Raw genomic sequence first — 24,769 nt, 5'->3', positions numbered from 1 at the left:
CATACTGATTTCTGGCTTGAAGAGCGTATTGGGGGCTGACGCTGAAATTTCCATTTTTAATCCTACAGTTCTCGGACCTGGTGATCCTGTCAAAGTAAGACAAGCTGTGCCCTCTGACACTAACAGTGCCCATCACGGATCCCCCAGCACTTTCTGACCTGCTAGATTTTTGTATTTTTACTGCTAAGCCAGTCTCTTCAAAAGATACGTGTGAATTTTATTTCAATATTCAGTGGTTTGAAATTCTTTTATTGGTATCAGCATAGACTTTGCAGAGTGTCACCACGTGCACTGAGAGTCTGAATTATTCAGACAAAATTTACCATGGGAGTACACAGGCTCTGTCTGCCAACCTTTTTGGGTGAGAACAAATTTTACTGTGCTTCTGTGCACGGTAGTCAAGGGGTAGGGACAGCAGATGGTGAGAGAAATCTTGACCCCCACTGGAGCCATAACAGGTAGGGCTAAACTAAAGAAATTAACGGGGATCATCCCCAGGCAGAGGAGGAGAGTGTGAATGGCTTGCCCTACGTAATTGTTTATGGTGTTTTCTCTCACTCTGCAAAGAGATTCACTTGGCAAATATACAGAATTGTCTTTGCATGGAAGTACTCTGAAATACTCTCCTATGTGAGCCTGTCTTTCCACTGTGAGACAGCAATTCACATAGTTCCGATCTCTTAATTTATCTCAGTGAGCAGGTGTGAGAATAACAAACTCCCTTCAGTAAACCCCTAATGCCATGTTGCCATTTCGTGTCAGGCGAGGAGTAGCAGGGATAAAAGAAAACCCTGGTGCTGAGATGATGAAACGTTTCCACTGTCAGCTCCAGACACAACCATGTGAGCAGTACAAGAGAGCAAAGATGACACCTAAACTCAGATGGGTTTGGGTAAACTTGTTATGTGAGATCCCTGAACCCCATCCCAGCTGTTTAAAAAATGGAAGCTTTAAATTAACAGTTTGCACAGGTGTTACCCGAAAAGCAGACTTGTGCCCCGCGTGCAATAAACCAGTCTTAACACACTCAGGAGAGATGTTGTATTTATTCAGGCCTGGCTGCTCAGTGGACTTTAACACAAATCAAGCACTGCTAACAGCAGGTTTTGGTGCTTCTTTTATACACAAAAATCAGAGGTTAGTACTTTTCCAAACATACCTATTAGATACTGATTAAAATACAGTTACAATAAGTCTTACCTAATGCTTCTACCACTACACATAATCAGGGGAAGGGCCTTAACCTGGGCAGGGGTCTTTTTGACCTATAGGTGTGTTTTTTAGTATTATAATGAAGGTCCTTCACTCTTAGGACACTTTAAAAGTTAGTTACACTGATAAGTTAATTAATCGATTAGTCACTTTGTCAGATTGTCAGATAATTCACCCTTAACACAATCAATCCCTGACATTCTCACTATGATCCAAATAGCTTTTCCAGAGTTTGGAGATCAAAGCCTATTCTTCCAGAATTCCTTATCATTAATCAGGGTCATCTCGGTCACAATTCCCAGTCTCCCTCGACCGACCTTTAAAGCCTCATAATTGTCCCCATATATGCTGTAACTGTGGCTACCAGCAAATTTGATGTATCCTAAATTATTGTCCATATCCACCTGCAAGTGTGAAGTATACTCTATCAATTATTGACTATGGCCACCTGCAAATGTGAAGTATACTGTATCACAGGGACAGGCAATAAATATCTAGAGCATTTTTATATTTGCAGATAAATGCAGCAATTTAAGAGGATAAATTCTGCTTCCCTTGCCAGTTTTCAAACTCAACTCACTGTGTATAATACAAGGGATTTCCTGGCATCAAAATTCAGAAGCATAATTTAGAAAAAACAAACCAAAACAGTTTTAGTGCAAACCAGGAGGCTAAAAGCACAGAAACACCCTGCATATGTGCAGGCTTTCCGGGACAGCAAATTGTCTTTCCCTGGTACTTGATTCGGTTGAACCAATTCACAAGTTACCACTGGTTGGAGGAGAAAGAATTAGCAAGTCCTTTAGAAAAAAAAAATAAAAATCCTTCATTTGATGTTTCAGAAACTTCTGTAGCAATAGCGAGATGCGTGTGAAGGACTCCCCCCTCAGTCTGTAGAAAGGAGATGGGACAGAAGAGCTCACGCACGGACAGCATGAGGGTAGGGATCCTTCCAGAGCCCCAGGCACGAGTCCGGACCACCCTCATTCCCTGGCACTTTCAGCTTCTTGACAACACTGAACTATCCATGTTCAGCACATACTTGACTTCCAGTGGGATGAGTCTGCTCACAGTGTTAAGATATTGAATTTCTTCGTTGGTGGCACTTAAATATAGGTTTAAGATTTAGAGCACCATGTATTGCCCCGAGGCCAATCGGGGTGGTCCCTGAAGATCATCCAGTTTCTCCTGTCACTGTGAGTTACCAACAAATGCCCCCAAAAGGGCCCTGCCAGGGTGGGAGGACGTAAGCAGCCCGCTCCTGTCGCCAACCTGCAAACCTGGCACAGAATCAGCAAGGTGTGAACACCACCACACTCTCACATGTACCCCCCCTCCCCGGCCAGCACCTGCGTAACGTTGATGGGGCCAAAGAAGACTTGTTATTATAAACAAATCTAACACGGCAAAGCTCAGTACTTGTTTATTTATTTTTTAAAGTCTTAGTTGGCAATTGTTGCAGGGAAAACCAGCTCACATGGTACTCCCACTAACCACATTCTTTAGAAGAGCTGCATTGCAGAATCAGTGATAATTAAAATCAAAATAAAGACTGTTATTCTTCTAACTGAATTTCATATCTCGTGCATGGATAACTGCATAGGAAAGCATTTAGTATATTCACACCCGCAGTAACTTTCCACGTGAATCAGCTGGAGAGGGCCCCTTGCAATCTTAGCAATACATTTTAGTATTTGACCAGAAAGAAAAATAACACAAAAGCATCCGTACAGTGGCACAGCATTCCTGTGGAGATACACGAATAATAATTTCCCCACATAAAGGTGTCGCTCAGAGCAGTGACACTAGAGCAGGTTGCCTCCACTCATGCAGGCAGGAGCATCACTCTCCACCACCCAAGCACGTGGGAGTGGAAAGGCAGCGTGTCTGCCAGAGACAACAAGCTTGCAGACAGAGGAGAGGATGAGTAAGGGACACAAAAATGGGTTTGTAACACCAGAGGCAATCTCCCGGGATTGCTACTGCTGTAGCGCTGGAGTAGCCCGTGCTCTGTGGCAGTGTACTGTTACTCATGGCATGCATTTCACTTGATGATAATTTCCTACACAGCACAGCCACCCCTCCTCCGAGCTTCTGTCCGTACTGAAGTGCTGCAATCACGGTCCTTAAGCAGCCTTTAAAATAACTGCCTTTTTTTCCCAAGGAGGCCCGAATACTGAGACCCTGGCTCTCTGCCTGGGACTGCATCCTCAGGGGGGAGCGGACCAACAGACCATTTGCAGGACCCATCAATGGCTTAAAATGCAGGAAGCGACCCCTCTTCTTTTTGGTGGTGATGGCAGGGAATAGTTTTAACCTTGCTGTAATAGTCATCCCAAAATATCTTTTCTGAATGGCCTTACAAAAGCTGCCAGGCAAACCTGTCATAGCTTTAAGTATTACTGGTACTTTCCAGATCACGTAATTCTGCTTTCTCTGGGCCATTCCTAACATCCCAGACGCACGCTGCGTGACTGCAGAGGCAGCAGGACAACAAAAGGTTTGCCAGGACCGACTGCCTCCCTGGGACTTCTTGCCTCACCTCCACAAAACACACCGACACAGCAGGTGAAGCTGAGGAAAGGTGCCAAGACTCAAGTGTCCCTCTGATTACAAAAAAATGACAAAACTCTCCCTTCAAACAGTCAAACTTTGCTTTATCTCCCTCCCCACAAAAGGCAGCAAAGCCCAATTTGTGCTTCTGCAGACCAAAATCGGGAAGTCTTTTTGACGTCCTAAAGAAATCGCAAGCGGTACACTGCCGGCAGCTCCCTCCTCTTCAGTGAGCTCAGAAGGGCTGAACGATCACTTCTGACTGGAAGCAAGCTGTTTGTTAAGTATCCAGATTGCAATCCTTTTATACTTTTATACAGCAAAGTCAGCATCCTATTCCTACTTAAGAGACATCCAACACAGGTCTGTGGGTGCACAGCAAGATACAGCAGGTAAGTCAGTACCGAATTCACAGCCCATTTGTAGCTCTGGGCAGCTGTTCCGAAGAGGTGGATAGATGTAGGAGTGTTGTTTTGTTTTGTTTTGTTTTGTTTTTTTGACAAATAAATGTTACTACTGACTCAGAATTAAATTCTGCAGTTTTTGCTTAGACAAACCTGCTGAGCTTTCAAACATATTGTATACTGCAGCACACAGATGTTGATTAAATCCAAGTGAAACTAGAGGCTTCAAACTATCCCTTTCACTCCCAAATTCATTCTATAAATGCAAAAAAAGAAAAAAATAAGACAAAACAATAAGAACACCAAACGCACAAGAGCCCTCTTACAGTTAAACCTGAAGAAATGATGAAATATTACATTTCTCACAGTCCAAGGCAAAAATCCCACTGATTCCAACCACATAGAAATTTACCATAGGGTGCCCATCTGATGTTTTAACTACAGTTTCAATAATGTCATCAAAGGTTTGTGGACTAATTCAAGCACAGAGCTGCTTTAATTTGCATTACATTTTTGATTAACAATAGTGAAGGAAACAGACGTTGTATTGCCCTTTCTATTTGTACAGTTAAGCTCACAGAAGACCAGGTTTGTTACAAACCACATGGTTTAGTGGTGGACTTGGCAGTGTTAGGTTAGTGGTTGGACCGGATGATTTTAAGGGTCTTTTCCAATCTAAATAATTCTGTGATTTTAAGGTGGCTGCCAAGTCAAGAGACACTCTTCCATCTGATGTTTTTTTAAGAAGGTCAAGTTCTTTCTAATGATTGTCAGCAAAAACTAATCTCCAAATACTAATTCCAGTTGTAAAATTAATTGCTTAAGCTACTCATCAGTCATTCATTTGAAATTACTTTAAAATCATTTTTATCTTCCTTCTAGAGAAACACCAGACTTTTCCACAAGTGGAAGAGAAGCAAGGAGACTCTTCAGTGGGATACCATTAATCAGATCTTGCATCCCTGTTATTCAGCCATTTAATCATTCTTCACCACAACAAAACTCCTGGTTTCAGCAGCTTTACCTGAAAAAAAATTTGCAGAATTTAATCCTAGGCAAATACTACTACAACAGGGGATAGCTAAGTGTCCCACCAAAAAAAAAAAAAAAAAAAAAAAAGGCCGTTACACAAGCCCTGCCAGTTTTATCTTGGTATGGTGGTAACTGGAGTCGACCAAAGCCTGGAGTACTGAGAGTGGTGTGTTCATCCTTAACAAAGCCAGCCTAAGTTGGTCCCTTGTTTGTGTGTATAGTAACCAGCCCAAAACAGATCAAGTAAAGGCAGCCCTGCTGTAAAACTTCTAGATCGGTAAATTAAGACCATCACATTCTTTGCTCTATAAAAAGCCCCATGGAATTAGTTCAAGATCTCTTTCCTTGCCATAAGGAAAAAATAGCAGATGGCATTGAGTCCTTCTTTGAGCAACTGGCTGAGAAATGGCCGAGGGACCACGGGAGGTAAGACAACACCCTGTGGCAGGGCAGAGGGCTCCGCAGCGAAGAGGTAAAATTATTCCCAAGCTTTGAGGGAGTTCAGATGAGAGTTCAGCTTTAATGACTTCTTTCTGAAGGGAGCAGCAGATCTCCAAACAGGCAGGGGGAGTAAGCACATGAGAAAGAGGTGGCACCAAGGGGAAAACCTGTCCCTGTTAAAAACAGTGCTGTCCAAATACAGACAACAAAGATTATTGAGGAAATTCAGAGTAAAATAATCCCTTGAAGGCAAACAGCTTCAGATTTTGAAAAATTAACTACAAAAGGCTTGAAGACATCCCCAAAACTCATTGCTGAGGGGAGCAGAAGCGTGTGGCTTCGTAACAAAACAGAAGTTAATCAGCTGCAAGAAAAAAAATCCATGGGTGTTTTATATTGCCACTGCTGTATGTGAATACAAGGACAAAGGATCTGGTTCACCCGTGCCTTCACGCAGTCAAACGCACTTTTCACATCCAGCGGTACCAGGTGGTGTGACTCTGCCCTCCCGCTGCAGTTGTACCTCTCTAACCCATCTCCTCATGCACGTGCGTGGTGCCTAAATGACCCCTGTTCATTTACATAATGGGTCTTTCGGACACATATGAAGCTGGACAAAAACCTCAACAAGGAAGTTATGAAGGGGGAAAAAAAAAAAAAACAAAACAAAACACCAAACTGCTACTTCTGGTATTAGAGCATGTGCTTAAATAACACCCCAGGGCCCTTTACTTAAAGAGAAGGGAAGGTCCTGGTCAGATCACCCAAAGCCACGTTTTGCCTTACCTGCCTGGTTGCTGTTCCTGCGAGGCAGGAAGAGCACTTGCTCCACAGATCCCACAGGAGGACGCAGAAAAGTACAGAGCGCTTGTGTTCTCGCACAGACGGGGCTCTTCGGCTGAATCCAGAGAAGCCTGCACCGCAGAGGATGCTCAGATGACAGAAACAAACACTCAGTTGATAGTCCCGTTCCTCGCCGCCTTGGCTCTCGCAGCCAGCCCCGGGGACACAGCACGGGGTCCCCCACGGCTCTGCTGCCCGGCGGCAGCGCTCGCACTGCCAGGGCAGGGCAGGGCAGACGTTAAACACGCAACACGCGGCTTAACGGCAGGCGGGAGCCGCTGGCGAGGCTCAGCGTAACATCTCAGAGCACTTGTTCTTCCGTGCTCCTGAACACAAAGACAGTAGCACATTTTTAAATAATTACTTATCTGGCAACACGGTGCTTCGCTCCCTTTGAGGTGTGTGCCGTCTCCCTGTATGTGCAAACGACATTAAACCCGATTAACTTAATACGCAACATTAATTGAAGAAAAACAAGAATGCTTTTGTCAAGCACTGGAGGGGGCTGCCCAAGGGAGCGGTTGTGTCATCATTCCTGAGTCACCTCAGCTAGGTGAGCAAAAGATGGCCTGTACCGAGGAGAAAGGATTTTTCATTTTAAAAATAATGAAAACAGCGGGTTTAAGTTTGAAGAGCACATTCTGTGTGGCTGTACACCCTCAACTGCCACTAATTAGGAAGGCCACCAGTATTACCTTTGGGTATTAATGACTTTAAGCTGAGGATTCATCTCACAGCCATACGGAATACAAAGAAAAAAAAGGCCAAACACTGAAGATGCTAACCTGGCACAAACTTCACCTTGCAGTTTATACTTCAGCAAACAGCACAGGCCCTGTCAACACCATGCTGTAGACATTCAGCTGGCTGCTGACAGCACTTAAGAAATCCCTGTGATTTGGAGAATGCAAACATGCTTTCCACATCCAGAAAAGTCTGGCAGATGCCTCCAGCAATAAGGATGAGGAGAATCTGCTCTAGAACTGGGAATGTGCCATTCTTTGTCAGTCACTCACCAGGCCACCCAGGACCTCTGGCAAATCCTGCAGGAGCTCCGCGACCCTGAATGATTTAAGCGAAGACTTGAGTCGCACACTGAACATGTGAGATAAACTCCGAATTCCCAGAGTGGAAAAACAACGTTCCTTTTTTGATGTTTTTTTTTTTTTTTTTTTCTTCTCCTTATAAAAACACAACAGTCCCTTTATGGTTTTGATTACTTGATATGGTTTGCAAAGGTATTTTTATATAGCTGTCTCTGGCACCGTTAAGATCCCTCTCCTAGGTGGTACTGAGTTAGAGGCCATGCCTCCGTATTACGTTATAATTGTCAGCACAATTTCATTTATCATTTTATCACCTCTCATAATGTGTCAGAGATCGCTTTGGAACTCTTCAGCTTATTTTTGTTTTCACTATCTTGAATAATTCTACATCACTGTCACCACACCGTTTTCTTCACTTTCTGTTAGTTTTTAGCAATACACTCGGTAGCACAGCTCTCCATGGGACATTGTAAACCTGACTATTTATTGCCTCCTTGCTCTTAACAAATTATTAAACCAAAAGATAACTCCCCCTTCTTATTCCAGCAAAGCTTAATTTCTGTAAGGAATTTTAGTGAGTGACCTTATCAAAAGCCTGTGGAAATCCATGCCCACTGTATGAACTGGAGGACCCTGGACTACATGTTTGTAGACACTTTCAAAGGACATACAAAACCTCCTTCCTTTTCCACCCTACCTATCCCAGGCTACCGTTCCTCTCAGTTTAACTAGCACAGATGTCAGACGACCTGGCCCACTGTTCACTAGGTCCCTCCGAGACCCCCTCAGAAATACGCCTCACATCTGTACAATTCCCTGTGCTCTGGCATCAAGCCTACGCTCAGCAGCAGGCACCACGCTCTGGTTTGGAGCTGGTAATTTCACTGCAGAGTTCTAGTTCTGCGTAATTACCATCTGGTCCTGGAGATCTGTCATTATTAACTTCATTGATAAGAATATCTTAACTTTTCTGGGTCAACTTTGCCTTCTTTTGGCACAAATCTGGTAGGCTTCTTGCTCTTGATGGGTTCAGGGAAGACTGTAACATTTTCATAGCCATTTCTCACAATCTTTTAATTAAGGTTTTAACAATTTTACATTATTTTACATCAAACTTGCTACAATTAACATCAGAGGAACTTTTAAATTTGTTTTAAATTGAAATCACTCTATAAACAAATAACAGTAATTTAGTTGTAGTCTGAAGAGGATGCTACTACTGAGTTCAGCAACAGGCAGAGTTCAGAAGAATGCTCTTTCCAGCATTCCTGGTAGTTTGATAGCACTAAAAAGGAAGAAGACCCACACCACCAATTAGGTTTCATATAGCGAGACCTAAAATCCCCCAAACCCAAGCCACACAACTCATATTAAAAATAAACACATTCTAAAAATATTAGAAGTTTATTTCATTGCATTTGGCAGCCTGTTGCATTTTGTCTTCCACAAATGGTCTAGATGGCAAAATTCCCACGAGTGTTTACAGAAACAGAAAAAAAAAAAGGAGTAATTCAGAGCTTTGTGGAGCTGGATGTTGAGTTAGTAATTCAAAAATTGCCCTTTTACACATCGAACTGAGGTGCTGTACTCCCATCAGCCCGCCTATTCACAGAAGTCTGGAGAAATTTTAATTCCATGGGGCCACACCTCCAGACAACAGTAATTTGCAATGTTAAACAAGAAATGTTTGGAGATAGACTGTAGCACAAAGAAGCATTTATAGAAATTATATAGTAAATGAATGTCAACAACAGCTACATTTCAGAGATTCCTATGCCACTTACAAACAAGAAACAAAGCCATACCGACATAATTTGTAAATAAGCCATAACACTGTCCCTACAGTTGCCATCCTTCTTAGCTGCTTACACAAGAGACAAAGTAGAGTGAGCCAGTTCTTCTGATGCGATTTAAAAAAGCTATTTATGTTCAGCATCAATCCCACTGCCAACGCTTACGACAGAACTTTTGACAGCAGCACCAGTCTGAGCTACATTCAGCCCCGGTGACAAACGCAATAAATATGACAGCAGGAACGTGCCTGCTAAAAAGACCATGTCTTTAAAAAAGGTATGGCAGTCATTCCAACGGCAGCATATCTGCCTTTTTCTTTCTAATAACAGCTACTGACCTAGCTCAGGAACACTCATTTGCACTGCTCGTAAAGTCAGGCGGTTCTGAATTGCAATGTTTATGATATCAACTTAATACCATTAATATCTTAATACTAGTTCCCAAGTATTATTTTTTTAAAAAAAGAAGTGTCTTTTATCGATCAAATCTCAGAGGAAAGAAACTGGTGAGCATTTGAATGAACAGCCAAGTGTTTCCTGTAGTTGGTGTGACTACTAGAGACACGCAGCGGCTACGGTGTGAAATACACACCCGGAGTGACAGAAAAGGCTCATTTTTTCCTTTGCCACTCCTCAAAACAAAGGCTGTTCATCCAAAGATGCAAATGTCTATAAATTAAGTTAAAAATCTCCATTCTCCTTGCCCCCCGCCTTATTTCTATTGCTAACCTTTAGCTGTTCATTATTAGCCGGGGGTTGTTTTCTAGCTTTATGACTTTTAAATTTTTTCTACCCTCTAGTTGGATTTCTTTTTACAGAATCTTTTCCAAGATGGGGAAGGGAGGGCAGAAGGGCAGCGAAGCGGTAAGTGGCATATAAAACTCTCAAATTCTTGAAATGTGTAAGGAACGCATACTTGGTTCATCTCCAACATCTACAATATCCATCTGTTCTAAAACAAGCAACTGCAAGATTTTCTGATCAAAGTGTGATTTTCATGTGTGCACTCTCTCTTTCAGTAGATGGAATATTTCCGACGGTTACAACCTGCACTAAAGGCGATGGTAAAGCTGTTATTTCCTCAGGACTGTCGGTTCCCCCTGCTCGCCGCGACCCAGGGCAGGGGAGGGTACCCAGAGCTCACCCAGGCAAGGAAGACTTGACCTTTCCCGGGCAGTAGGAGCTTCGTGAACTTCTCTCTGCATTTGGGCTACTGCCAAGTGGCCCCACACGTTATCCACCGGCTAGTTTGCTCACGGTGAGTTGTTCGTGTGGGTCAGCTCTGCAGACCGTAAGGCGAACGTAGGGAACATTGAACCTGCAAAAACAGAACGAGAGGTTGGAGGAAGCAGGAACTTTGTATTTCCGAAGGTCCGTACGCCTGGGACTTCAAAGCCCAAGAGTGTTTTTGTTTTGCACTGCAAACGTGGAGGAGTTTAGTGTAACATAGTAAGTTCTTTGAGCGCTGCCTGGTAATGTTACTCTAAATAGCCTGCAAGCCGACTGGCCGGAGCAGAGTTATTCCTCCCAGGTGCGTGCCTGTATAAAAACCTCTGGAGGGTGCATCCGCCCACAGGAAACCTCCAGCACCCTCTGCCACAGCAGGTACCCGCACAGCCGCCCTGCTAACCCCGACTGGCCTGCCTCCGTGCTCTCTGCCAACTAACAAAGGGAATACATTTGCCCGAATTCTTTGATTTCAGGTCAGCCGTGTTAGCCAATGCAATCCAGCTTACCTAACCCCTACTATTTCACAATGAGTCATTTCTTGTTTTCAGTAGTTGGATGCGTGTACCTGGTGGACTCAAATATCATACAGCTTTACTGCAATGATGTTCCTAACACTGACATTTCCTTTATTTCCTAGCATTTATACTAATTTTTTCCTTTTTTTTTTTTTTTTTTAAATTTAGTGCATGATAACGTGAGAAAATTGCATGAGCTCTAGGAAACATGGGTGTTTGTATATGGTACGAGCGTATGGCCAAGCCCTGTCCCACAAAGAACATACTGCAACTGCATTTCCCATGTGAGCAAATGGAATTGGATTTTGCCCACATAGTTCAGACTGTGCTGTGCAACTTTGTGCAGAGGTGTGAGAAACATCTCAGCAGAGTTGTGTCCACAGCTGAAGACCCAATGACACAGTACTGCTCACTAACCTACTTTTTTTTGGCCATGTAGCTAGATTTGAAAAGCTCTAAGCAATGAACTTTAGAAGCTTAAGAGACACAAGGTTTATTTTTATAGGGGATAAACTGTTACCTTAAGGTTTATCATCATCTTACAGTTTGCCCGTTGGTGTTTAATTATCTTGTTAATTTTATGTGGCATTGTCAAATCAACATAATTTTGTGAGTTATTCTTTCTTCCTTAGTTTCCGAAGAAGTCACAAATGATTTTGTAAATTACTTTGTTTGCAACAGTTTAAGACTATCAATGAAGTCAATACTGGTTTGAAAAACTTTGGAAAGGATGGAATTTAGATGATTATTTCCCATCAGGATCATTTGGGAAAGAAATTGTCTGCTAACATTCAGAAAGAGCCAGCATTTCCTAAGGGAACAGATTTTGGTTGCAATACTATTAAATCAAAATTCTTTTAGAGATATATAGTTTTCAGTAAAATATGGATCAGAAAAATGTCAAAATAGTTAGAAATACCAGGTTTTACCATTCTAGAAACACAGCAGCAACTTGACCATACTACAGATAGGGCATGAAATAATGCAAACAGCACATATTTGCAAATAGCTTACTCAATACTCACTTGCGTTTGCAGTCTTCAGGTACAGTCTGTCATTTTAAATGATAAAATAAAGCCATGCATTGTTAAGGCCAAGATGCTCATATACTTGAATTCTTGAAATTACAAGATGAAACCTGTCCTGTAGTTTGCAGCTAAAAAAAAAGCCTTTAAAATCCATTTTATGAAATATATAATTTAATAGTTATGGAAGTAGGATATTTCTATATATATAAAAGTAATATAAAATATATATTTAAATAGACATCATACATATAATTATATAAAATAACTATATAAAATTATATATAATAATATATAGTTAAACAACAATTATATAATTATATTATATGATATAATTATATGGTATTATATTGTATAATCATACAATACATACCTACATATTTATATTGCATAATTCTATAGTATTATATAATTATATAATATTAATTATATAGAAATTATATCGGATATTATTTATATTTAGTATATAGGATGCTTATAGGATTTTATATATATATCTTTTTATATATGTCTATATCTATATAAAAAAAACCCTTTCTGTTTAGCATAACCTACACCTGTGAAATATATTTATATTATTCTAACACCTAGAAGCCCCAGCCATAAACCAGAGCTCAGTATCTCAGGTGACACAGAAATGCAGAGTGCAGAATCATTATCCCCTGAATTTACCATCTAAGAGTAGAGGCAGCCGATGGACTTAAGGACCACATCAGTCTCATCACAGTACTAGTGTAACCATGAGGTGTTTTTTAGACCTCCTGATCATTTTAAGAAGGGATTTAATAAAAACAGCTAAAGGTCTTTATAAATATTTAAGCAGACTCCTATTTTAGAGTAGCTCAAAGGACAAAACGAGAGAAAACATAATGATTTGTCATTTGAAAACGTAATATAACATGTCTAATTGCATTTAGAATTCAGTCTGTACTGAAGGAGTGATAACAGGGTGTATATATACCATGATCAGAGATGCAGTTGTATTTACTGCAAGCACTTAATGCTGGATCAACAGACATATTTACTGAGCATGTTTCCAGGATATTTTCTGGTATTCACTGCTACCCACAGCCAACTGAAATTCTGACCTGTTGCAGTAAGAACTTGTCTGAGCAAAGAAAAAAGTACAGAAGGATCACTTTCTACCCAGACTGACAAATTAAAGAGCCTCCTCATTAAACAAGCCCTTCTATTTTTTTTACATAAAGGAATACTGGGCAAGGCAAAGTTTCCTCCTGCTTTGCAACTTCAGGATTGGCTTTTCACTTAAATAGCACAAATTTCATGCTACAAGAGCCTTCCCAAAAAAACAAACAAAAAAACCTCACAACACCTCCCCTCCCCCAATTTGAAAATGTAGTGCTTTGCATGTTTAAACATGAAATGTTCAGAGGACTGGGTCTTCAAGCAAGTGTTCTCCTGGCTGTAGCCATGACCAGTGCTGACAGATTCTTCTCTTTTCATTACGCACCTTCCCAATTACACAAGTTCTACTATATTTTCCCAGAGATTTCTTAAAACATTAAAACATGACCAGATTTTTTCCTAGCTCAAGGCATGAAAAAGAGGCATTGCTGAAAACTGGAAGTGTACTTTCGACTACATGAGAAACCATTGCTGTTGTAAAGAGGTACATTTTCACAAGTAAAATGTGAACATGGATGCATTCATTCCTATGTCAGGGAATGCAGTAACTACAGCATTAACTTCAGCCTCTCACATACCATCACCATACCTCAAATTATACACAAAAGGTGCATAGCCAGAACTTGTTCCTAGCTAGATGGAGGCCCTCTGAGGGAAAAAAAAAAAAAAAATTTAAAAAAACCTACATCTGCAGAAATCAATGTACTTTAAAGCACTCTCTTTTCTGAAAGAGTACAAAATCACTGCCACGACTGAACAAATGCAGTCTCAGAAGAGTTAGAACACAAATCCTGTCCTTGTGATTAAACAGAGCAGCAATAAGGAATATACCAGGTATCATTAAAACTTCAACGGTGTCAATATCATGTGTGCAAACAAACTACCCACACAAGTCAGCAGCCACTCTGCTCCTTAAAAAACTACCTGCAGGCATTGCTGAGCCTCCTGGCTGCTGCCAAACCTCTCCCCACCCTCTCCCGTACATCCAGGCTACCTCTAACAGCCTCCTGCAGTATGTGCAACCGAAATTATGCACCGCTTTGTCTGCAGTGCATGTGGCTGGAGAGAGCAAACACAGGCGCATTCGCAAGAATGAGCAGAATAAGGCCAACCATGGATGAAAGCGTAGCACACTCCAGCCATCATGATACGTGGGAAGGGTGAACTTGTACATGCAGCTTCTGGCCAGAGCAAGTTATAAACCGTTTTTAGGGGTAAGCATATACATAGGTGCTATCACTGATTAACTCCAGTTAAGCAAAAAGTTTCAGTGGCACATTTCTCCCCAGGCAAATTTCAATCCAATCTCACTCCTGCTTTCACTGCTTGTTAGCTGGTATTAAGCAGCTCCTTCTTATGTCGGGTGCTGCCCTGCATGCTGAAGATGCACAGTTATGCATAACACACACACACAGAGTTCTCCAAAAAAGCTTACCGAGTCAGACTTCTCACTGCAATTACCTCCTGGCAGCAATCTGCATACTCTGCAGTTCACTACATTTCCAGGTAATTCAATTAGCTGTTCTGCAGGAAAAGGCAGAGAAGGCAACTGTATACAAGGAGACAAAATCTAGAGCGCTGGCTGCAGCAAATTGCAGGAATGCCAAGTCCCAAGTTCTTTGGGAAATGGTAAATCACACAGATAAAAAGTCATAGATGTTAAAAGACAGTTCATCTTTTTCAGCTGCTGATTCAACTGACACAAGTACCATGCAAGTAGCTCGCTTTTCAGACTGATTAGTGGCATCAGTTCAGTGACATCATGCTAAGATTTTGCATAAATGATAAAATAAACATGATTAAATGATATTATAAATACAATAAAATAAGAACTTTTGCCAGTATTACTGCATTACCAGAAAGTGCTCACAGCAATTTTCAGTGGAGGATGTCACCTCTCATCACAGCTTCCTGTCCTTTCAGCCCATCATTGAAAAAACCCAAACCCAAAGCCCACCAAACTACTCCCTGTCTTCCTCCAGTCATCTCTCATACAGAGTGCCCACAAGCTTTTATGACATTATTCTTCCCCTTCCATTTCAGCTTTTTTGCCATGATCTCTGCACAGCAGCCACCATTCCCCAACAAAATCCCAAGAGTAATGGACTGCCAAACTGAGGAAGAAGAAACCTGTGAAGAACAGTATGACTCTGAAAACTGCACTTGCAGCTCCAAGCATGCATCACCAACAGCAGAATGCAACTCAGGTTTAATCCAGTTTAAATACCGCAGTGGCTATGGCATGCTAGCATTTTATACTTTCATTTTTCTCAGTCTTCAAGTAATAGATATCACCACAGCACTTTTCCTTTTATCTTCATTTTTTTTTTTCCAACCATTTCCCCTTATGTTTGTATTTATCAGAACAAATCTAAAAAAAAAAGACTATCACCATAATTATGAAGTATGTTTAAAAAGGTCTCTGGATTTTATTTAGACATCTAAGAATTATTTCTCAACTACAGTCAGAGATTAGATTGTCATATGCATTAATGGGGCTGGCACTGCTGAAGCCATGGTATTACAGATTTTAACAGGCTGAACTGCTGAAACAGCTACCAAGGATTCCAGGCAGGCATCAACTGAAATCCATGCAAGCCGGAGCAAAATGTTTCTTCGCAGTTAATTTTGTATCATCTATGCATATCCTGCTAACAGGCTTCCAAGAATAGCGCAGTCATTCAGAACAGTGTCCTTGTTTTCAGTGAGATCAGAGGGAGGAGTTCAGCAAAGCTCTCCTGACAGATCTCACCTATGAGCCTAATTGCTGTGACGAGACACGCTAGCACAACTGTAGCACAACTGACTTGCTGAGCAGCAACGTATATGCCAACACAAAGAGTATCTTACAATCCTCCTCTTGCGGAAGAATGATTGAAAGATACCCACTAAAAAGAGCTAGGTTTTCGTCAGTGTAAGAGGTAAATCCCGAATCCTTCTTTTGTACAAGGAAGCTTAATGTTCTAGATCTGTTGGCCCCACAAATGAAACCTACAGCACAAACCCCTACACGACATCCTCTGGCACAGTGTGAACTACAGCACACCCCAAAACACAAGCTAACTTGGTCCTGAAAGTCTCCCAGCTGTTATGAGCAGAGTTATATATTTGAATTAGTAGATTTTTCTAAAAGGCTCATCTCTATTTGTAAATTGCCCATGCAAACACTCAGAATGGCAGGAAAATTACCATTGCTCCTTTCACTCCCTGGCCAGCCAGATCATCCACTTCTGGACAGCATTACACTCAAGCAAGGCCAATGGTCTACATACTATTTTTGCAAAATTCTTTTTACCCTTTAACAAGTTGTACATAAACACCTTTGTATAAAAATACATTTTTTGTCTTTTTCTCTCACAGATTCACCAGCAATTCTTAAAATACTACAGAACTGGGCTCCTCGAGTTTCGCACTGCTTTGATAAAGAGCACTACACGTACGCTGGCCACCAGATCGTCATTCAGGAGTCCATCGAACACTTTGGAGCCGTGGTATGGCCGGGGGTAAGTACGGGACACGGCACCCAGAAAAGCTGACACGACCGAAGAGGAAACCATGACAGCGACACACAAACATTAAGGAAGTTTTCTTCGATGACACTTACGACAGCAGAGGCTTCCCTATGCTGAACGAAGTCGTGGAGTACTCTGGCAGAAAGCTCTGCCTTCTGCTAACTTGCCAGTTCACGTCAAAGCAACTGTGGCACCTGAGTTTTCATAAATTGGATTCAGATATTGAAAAAAATTGAGAAAGGGAACTCGGGAAGAAGTGTTCAGCTTCCTCCGTGTTTCCAATCAGTCAGTGCTGGGAGGTAAATAATCAACAGTACTAGGAGGAGGCTGAAAAGGAAAATTGTGAGACGCTAAATAAAGGAGATTAAAACAATTAAATATACTACTTTTAAATAACAGGTTGGAACAATTCCATTGCAGTACAGAAAATCGTACTTGCAAACAGTTGTTCTTCAGTCTTTGCTTCTCCTGCCCTTAAAAACTGCCTCCGAGGGATGAGAGGGTCAAGTGATAAAGACATGAAAATTAGGATTTCAAAATTTTTCAGATCCACATTTATTGAAAAAGTTCACAGAAAATGGAAGACAATTTGAAAACAATAAATAAAAAGAAAGTATGTGGGTGCATGAAACAGTATCTTATATTTTGAAATGTCAGATCATCAGTTCTCACACTAATCAGGTGTCAGAATACAGATGGTAAAACTTCCCAAGAAAAATCAAGAGGTTACACAAATTGGACCGGTGATTCATTAGCTGTCAGCTTTCCCAGAGCAGAGAGCCAGTGCTGCATATGAAAAGCACAAGAGTTAAAACAGTAACAGTAGCACAATTCTAAAGAGGAGAAGCAGAAGGGGGAAGTTAATTTCTTTGGCATTATTTTACGTTGTTTATCAACAGCAGATTTATATTCTATTAATAAGATCTTTACAAAGATCCTTATAAGCAATACTTCCATACCATGTTGTTGTTTTTTGTTGGGTTTTTGGTGTTTTGTTTTTTTTTTTTTTTTTTTTAAAAAGTTTATACTATTGTCAATAGACAAATATTGAGTTGTTAAATAATAGATTTTTAATATTTCCCTTGCAAAACAAATTAAAACAAACAAAAATCAGTTATAAAAAAAAAATCTCTGCTGAAGCCTGAATCTACTTTATGATAGTGATAATAAAAAGTAACATTTATTATAATCAACCGGAACATTACTTTTTACATATTGTTAAACCTCATTTGTTGTTCTGACTGTATGGTTCACATCTCAACACTGCCTACCTTGAGCTGTTAAAGGACTTACAGGGTATAGAAGTGTGTAGCAAATCCATAGCCCATAAACCTAAAACTAACAATAAGCTGCTTGCTTTTTTTTTTTTTTTTTATATATAAAAAACGGGACACATCATAAATCTTTCCATATTACATTCTTATGTTACAACCTTCAGTGTTTTTCACTGTATAAAAAAACCAACCAACCAACCAACAAACCCCCTGTATAAAAACACCTAATGAATTTTTGTGCAACTTACCTGTTACTCTCTTACGAATATGTGTTAACTATTTTAGGCACTGGCTTTATCTCAGTATCTGGAATCAAATCAAGAACAATTCAACCTCAAAGACAAAAAAGTTTTGGAAATTGGAGCTGGAACAGGCTTGGTTTCCATTGTGGCTTGTATCTTAGGTTAGTAAATTCGTATTTCCTTTTGGATTTCTTGTGAAAGATTATCTAGATCTGCCACTGTCACTTTAAGGCCATGAAGCGACAGCTGAAGCAGACTTTGTTTGTCACTGGTTTCTAAGAAAATTAAAATTACTGTAAAATACTGTTTTGCTAGTTATTGGTGAAGAGGAAGCTGGGAAAGTTATGCAGATAAAGTTTTATATGTATGTTCAACTACATACCTATGAATTGAAATGAATTCATGTTTTCTTTAGGAGCTTACGTTACAGCTACTGATTTGCCTGAAGTTCTTGAAAACCTCTCATATAATATTTCAAGGAATACACAAAACATGAATGTGCACAAGCCTGAAGTGAGAAAACTGGTATGGGGAGAAGGCCTCAATGAAGACTTTCCTCTGACAACTTACCATTATGATTTCATACTGGCCAGTGATGTTGTATACCATCATGCAGCTTTGGACTCCCTGCTAGCAACAATGGTGTATTTTTGTAAGCCAGGAACAGTACTACTATGGGCAAACAAATTCAGATTCAGCACAGACTATGAATTTTTGGAAAAACTTTGTGATGTATTTAACACAACCATTCTAGCAGAATTCCCAGAATCACATGTCAAGCTGCTTAAAGCCACAGTAAGAGAGAATTAAAGAGAAAACTATTACTGATTTTCATTTCGTGGCAGCACCTTAGTTTGGAATGTTTTGCAGCATTACGGTGCACCTTCTGTGCATGTCTGCTTGTAAAGTTGCACCTGCAGCCGAGTTTTGCATTACAAGTTATGAAAAAACTGGCAAGACAAATGGTTTACCAATTTGTCTCTGGTTGATACACATGACCCGTTCAAACAGACCAATTCCACTCCACTGAAGGAACAACGTTAGTAGCAATAGTCAGTAAAAAGGCTTTAAGAGAAAACATTGATCATCTGGGCTGCACTGAGTTTGTGCTGTTTGTAAGGCGCTTTCTCTCAGCAAGTTTATTTTCTGTACTCTTTCAGAAACCAATACAATTTTTAGCTTCATTATTTGTTTTTATTAATTATAAAATAATCTTTTAAAGTATCAGAGTGCACATGGTGGTTTTTGATCTTCAGCTTTGCACATTTATTCTGCTGTGTTTTACATTTTTAACATTATTAAACATATATGTATAGCTTTACAATACCTGATCAAAACTTAACTGTCTGGCACTTTTATACATGTATCAGCCTGTCCCGATACTCAACTTTGCATGGATTTTTGAGTTTGACTGAAATCACTCCAAAATGAAGATTTACAAGAGCACCTATGCATCAGCAATTCCGAGTTACACACTGTAACAGTTTGAGAGGTTGAATTTTTATTAAAAAAAATTAAATGTAAACTCTTGCAAACAATACAGGTAATGATGTCCTGTTACTTTAGTCTAATAAATAAGATTTTAGCTACTCTTGAAGTAGCTTTAAGGCCTTCATATAATTGAAATTAAGATCAAACATGTTAAAATTCAGTTTACTGTAAAAAATACGGAGCTTTTACAGGTTTGCAGTTAAAAGTAACAGTTAAGAACCTAACATGCATGCAGTAAGCCTTTCCAGCCTAATTCCAAATCCTTAGTGTTGGCAGTTCTGGCACATCCATTGCCAGCAATGGGATGCACAATAAGGGAACTCCCTGCTGACAGGAGTTAGGTTAACAGGTATTAAGCCGTACCGAGGTGCCTTTACCGATAAATACACACAATTTAATAATCAGCATTCAGTAATGAAAACATGCGTTCCAATAAAAAGTCAAACTTATCTTTTCGTATCCTGCCCCATATAAAAATCACTTTGAGTTTACAATTGTTGGTTGTCTAGAATACGCAATAATCAGGTGGATACATGACAGGAAGCCAATTTTCAGTGAAAGTTGCACAATGAGTCCATCCAAGCAACTTCATTAGCTGAAGATAAAAAGCAAACATTAAACAAAGAATTAGAAGCTCTAGTGTTTTATTCTTTTTAAGATCTAAATCCTTGCAACAAACACTGCATTGATACCAACATCTTACTACAGATGTCTATTATCAGAAAGCAAACAGACTGGAGAACTCGTGACCTTTGAATTAATTACTTAGTCCTGAAAGGCATAAAAGAAAATAATTCTATATGCTCTACAGTCCTTCAACTCAATGCACAAAAAATTTGTCCTAGGAGTTACAGTAATTCCCATTAAGTCTCCACTTATATTCTACTAGAAATAATTGTGATTAATAACAGTAAAAATAACAGCGGTTAAACAGCAACATAATGGGATTTTAAATATGCAGAAGAACTTTGGCTAAGTTGTCTCTACTTTCTCTACGCCCCAAAGTAAGTTCCAGAAAGTAGATCTGCTAAAAATGAGTTACTCACAAACTAGCTATTCTAGAAAAAGAAATAATAAAATCACTATTAAAAATGGAGGCCAAGCCACAAAAGCCTGGATAAAGGTAAAATGTTACATTTAGTGAGTTCTACAATATAAAAGCTATCAAAAATTCAAAAAGACTTATATCTTACTTTTAAAAGTTTATTCAGTGTGAACATAGCTCATTTCTTTACCAAATATACCTTACCTGAATGCAGTTTTTCAAATTGTCCTTCGTTGGCTTCTCTTCTGCAAGTTTTGTGGCAAACTTGAGACCTCTCCCATACATTTTATTTACCAATGCATGCTTATAAGCAAAAGACAAAACCTACAATGTGAAAACATAGCCAAATTAGATATTTTAATATTTTAATTTTACAAGGCTTAACAAGTAATAGCAGATTCTGTTCAGGTAGCAGAAGTGACTTAAACAAAGTAAAACATTTACACAAGATAGCTTGGATTTTTCTTTTCAGTAAAACAGATGATTCACAGTAGTAGTTATAAACATGAACTTCCTAGAGACTACTTCTGACTTCATGAACATATTTGACTTCATAACATCTTATGTAACACAGATGTCACTGTTCTAATTTTTTATTCATCACATTTCTAGCTTCTTTGGATTTTCTAAAGGCAACTGTATGGTATTAAAAAAAAAAAATAAATAAATCAAGAACCAGACAGGTATATCTTTGACCCACAGAAACAAAGACCCAATTGAGAGTTTTGATTCCTAGGAAGTCACAAACTTACTGCAGAAACAAGTATGAATGTACCTAGCGAATGATATACACACACACACACACACACACACACACACACACACACAGAAAGGCACATAATTATAAACAAGCAATGAAGACAGGTAAGCATGAAGACAAGCCTAAGGTTTTGGGTCAGCTCCTCACTATTGGTAATTTATTAACAAGGGATTATAAAAAAAGCTTCCTCTTGATCATATTAATTCTAAATAGACAGCTTACAATACTTTTCAATGCTCTAACGCGTGCAAGTGAATGTGTCTACTTAAGACCTAATGTGAAATATATCAGGTTCTTAACACCCAAACACTGACAGCATTCAGGGTGTTGCAAATAATTCATACCACTTCACCAGCTACAGCACTAAGAATTAGTGCAATCAAAACATTGTTTCATATATTCCCCTTGAAGCATTCATAGTAAACAGCTTTTCTTTTATTTTTATTTTTTTTACTGAAGAGTGACATAGCAGCAAAGTTAGTGAATATGGTGGTGTTTTTGTTGTTGGCAGTTTATGAAATACCGTATTAGAGTTTGCGATTAATTTCCCCTCACTCATCACAGTATTTTTCCTTTGACTCCTCCAACAAAAGTTACATTTTCCCTATGTCCACTTAAAATATACCATTAAGAAAATCTAACAAAAACACCTCAAGGACATTTAGAAATAAGTATTTTGCATTGCAGAAAAAAAAATTAAATATTTCTTAAGAATATAAACATTGAGGAATCCTATATCCAAATCCTGCAAGGACTGAAGAACCTGCCTAATTTTAGCAGCCTGAACACTTCCATTGAACGTTAATCAAACATACAAGTCTCTGCAGGATCAATACTTAAAAGACTGAGCTAAAAAAACCAGAAAGAACATGCTTAATGATCAAGCAAGTAAAGGTGTAAATCTGAAGCTCTAAACTATGTGCCGAGCACTTAGAGTTGCTCATTCTTCTTCTGCAAAGTCCTTATTTTATTGTGTTGAAGTATTCATTTAAGCTGTTGTAGCTTAAAACACACACATATATGCAACAATGAGCATACAGCACCATTCACATATAGATTTTCCAAATATTGCTATTGGAAAAATACTTTGCATGCTGCATTCTCAATTCAAATATTTTTGGATATTTTCCTAAAGCAAAACACATTAGCAAACACTTCTGAATAATTGTTCAGTGGATTCATTAGCAGATTTAGTTGGTTAAACTAAAACAAAACAAAAAAATTAAAAAATCCCTTCTGTAAAATATGATAGAACTACAAAACCAAACCAAACCAAAAAAATAAAATGAAAAATGCACTGGAGCTCTCAGCAAATATAACATATTGGAGGCTAACCAGAAATAATGTCACTGCTCTATTAAGAAAGCTCTTACCTGGCCCTGTAAGTTTTGAATGGTTATTGAACATCAGTGATAAAGGCAGGAGGAAAGCCACTTGACAGCATTTCTTTCGTAACAGGGCTTCCTAGAGTTTTTGTGGCAAGAAAACAAAGCATTTTACGAAACACCCTTGTTCTGGCCAAATAAAAGTCTGGGTATTTCTAAATGAGAAAGAAGTTCTCTGCTGGACCAAAAGGTTGAAAACAATGGTCCAAGAGCTCTTGATAAAAGACAATAATTCCGTCTTAGTGCTTGGAAAAAAAAAAACCCAGTCAACTGTATATAAGTTAAGTAAAACTAACTAAAAGTTCATTAGCACTTCAGAAGCTAAGAATAATGCATGAGATGCTTTAAAATCAGAACAGGTTTACAAAAACTGTTAGATAAGAAATAATACTTTATAACTTGTACACATGTTGGTCAAATTAAGCCTTATAATTGAAATACTGAAAGCTTTACAAGATCACAGAAGTGAAGATTATGATTCCTTAATACGTGTAAACAAAACGCAAACTGCAGTGCTATTAAGATGTAACAAACAGCTGATAACTGAGTGTATAACAACAGTAAATAAACCAATTTGTAGTATCTAAAAGCAGTGGCTAGATGAAAGAATAGGAATGAATTCTAAGTATTTGATATTATTTCATAATTTCAATAAATATAATTAAGACTAGCTTTTACAGAAGAAGTGATATGGCCCAGAAACTGGCCAAAGGGTGACAAACAAAGGGTAATAAGGCAATGCGTACTTCTAGGATACTGGTGGGGAAATCAGTTAGATACTTTATTCCCCAAGCTAATGGCCTGTAATACCAAGTGTGCTAAGAGCCAGAGCCATGAAAGTGGTTGGATGGCCATCTCTTCCTTACTTAGCTGCCTAACTTGCCATTGGCTACATGAAGATGTATGTTTAGGACAGTAGAATGCCGAAATGAGATCTCTCAAGGCATTTGAAGGGCTAAAGGATTTAAAAGCCTGAAAACACTCTTTAAAAAAGAACACTTTTTGAATCCAGCAATGCTAATCTACCTCATAAAACTTTTCTAGTATCTTAACTTGCATAATCAGTTACGTCATTATTTAAACAGTTGATTAAAATGTATCTGCATTTACAAATAAGGAAAACACTAGGTTAAGTGATAAAACCTACAGATAAACACATTCCAACTATTTGTAAGAACAATTAAGTTGTAATTTTTATGATTACCAGGTTTTTTTTATACTTTACTTTTTTATAATTACGAGTTTTTGCAGGTTCATAAACATCTATAGTAATAAACTAAGGTTTCTCAGCTATGTTTGTTGACTTCTCTCCCCTCTGTCAACTGGCCTATTACAAATAAAAGCAGTATTCATATAAAAAATTTGACTCAGCATATTTTCAAGAGAGGGAGGGTAGTTAAGGGAATCAAGTATCTAGCAACAAGTTTTTGGCAGTGCTTGAGTATGATCAGCTGGAAGAGACAGCTGCATCTGACAGTGCAGACTAATATTAAAAACTATCTAGGCTAAAGATGTTTAAAAGACAAGACTGAAAGGTCTGGGCTTTTTTTTTTTTTTTTTTTTTTTTTTTTATTTCAAACATGACTTTTTGATTTTCCCCAAGACCTAATTTAAAGGTTGGGGGGGTCATTAAATTCTACAGGTGAGTCATTCCCAGTAACAAAAAGGCAACATCCTACTACTCTCCTGTAGCAGTTTTGTTTAAAACTGCGTATTTTGGCCTACATTTTTTAAAGCTATGTTCTAGGTAAAACAGAAATTGCACAACTTATATTCCACTACTAAAAACCCTGAAGTACTATCACAAATGTGTTAATATA

At 39.1% G+C, this 24,769-nt stretch overlaps 2 protein-coding genes across 3 annotated transcripts in view; one reads left to right on the top strand and one right to left on the bottom strand.

Annotated features, from left to right (window-relative positions):
• The window catches only part of LOC104361435, a 29,741-nt gene extending 10,401 nt beyond the window's left edge, over positions 1–19,340 (top strand). The window contains exons 3-8 of the mRNA XM_032997178.2: positions 10,125–10,188; positions 10,785–10,929; positions 15,284–15,447; positions 16,601–16,743; positions 18,312–18,429; positions 18,684–19,340. Coding sequence (XP_032853069.2) covers positions 10,125–10,188; positions 10,785–10,929; positions 15,284–15,447; positions 16,601–16,743; positions 18,312–18,429; positions 18,684–19,078 — 1,029 coding nt within the window. The 3' untranslated portion in view covers positions 19,079–19,340. The remainder of the gene's footprint in view (positions 1–10,124; positions 10,189–10,784; positions 10,930–15,283; positions 15,448–16,600; positions 16,744–18,311; positions 18,430–18,683) is intronic.
• Positions 19,341–19,440: 100 nt separating this feature from the next.
• Positions 19,441–24,769, bottom strand: part of TPP2 (tripeptidyl peptidase 2) — a 53,804-nt gene continuing 48,475 nt past the window's right edge. For both annotated transcript variants that reach the window (XM_042805984.1, XM_042805985.1), the window contains 2 exons: positions 21,009–21,128; positions 19,441–20,354 (listed from right to left, as the gene is read on the bottom strand). In XM_042805984.1, the coding sequence (XP_042661918.1) occupies positions 20,265–20,354; positions 21,009–21,128 (210 nt within the window). In that variant the 3' untranslated portion in view covers positions 19,441–20,264. The remainder of the gene's footprint in view (positions 20,355–21,008; positions 21,129–24,769) is intronic.

Source organism: Tyto alba, unplaced genomic scaffold (genome assembly GCF_018691265.1).
Source record: "Tyto alba isolate M040663 unplaced genomic scaffold, T.alba_DEE_v4.0 Super-Scaffold_45, whole genome shotgun sequence".
Classification (NCBI taxonomy): Eukaryota; Metazoa; Chordata; class Aves; order Strigiformes; family Tytonidae; genus Tyto; species Tyto alba.
Note: the sequence above shows the minus strand (reverse complement) of the source record. Positions and strands in the feature narration are given on the sequence as shown.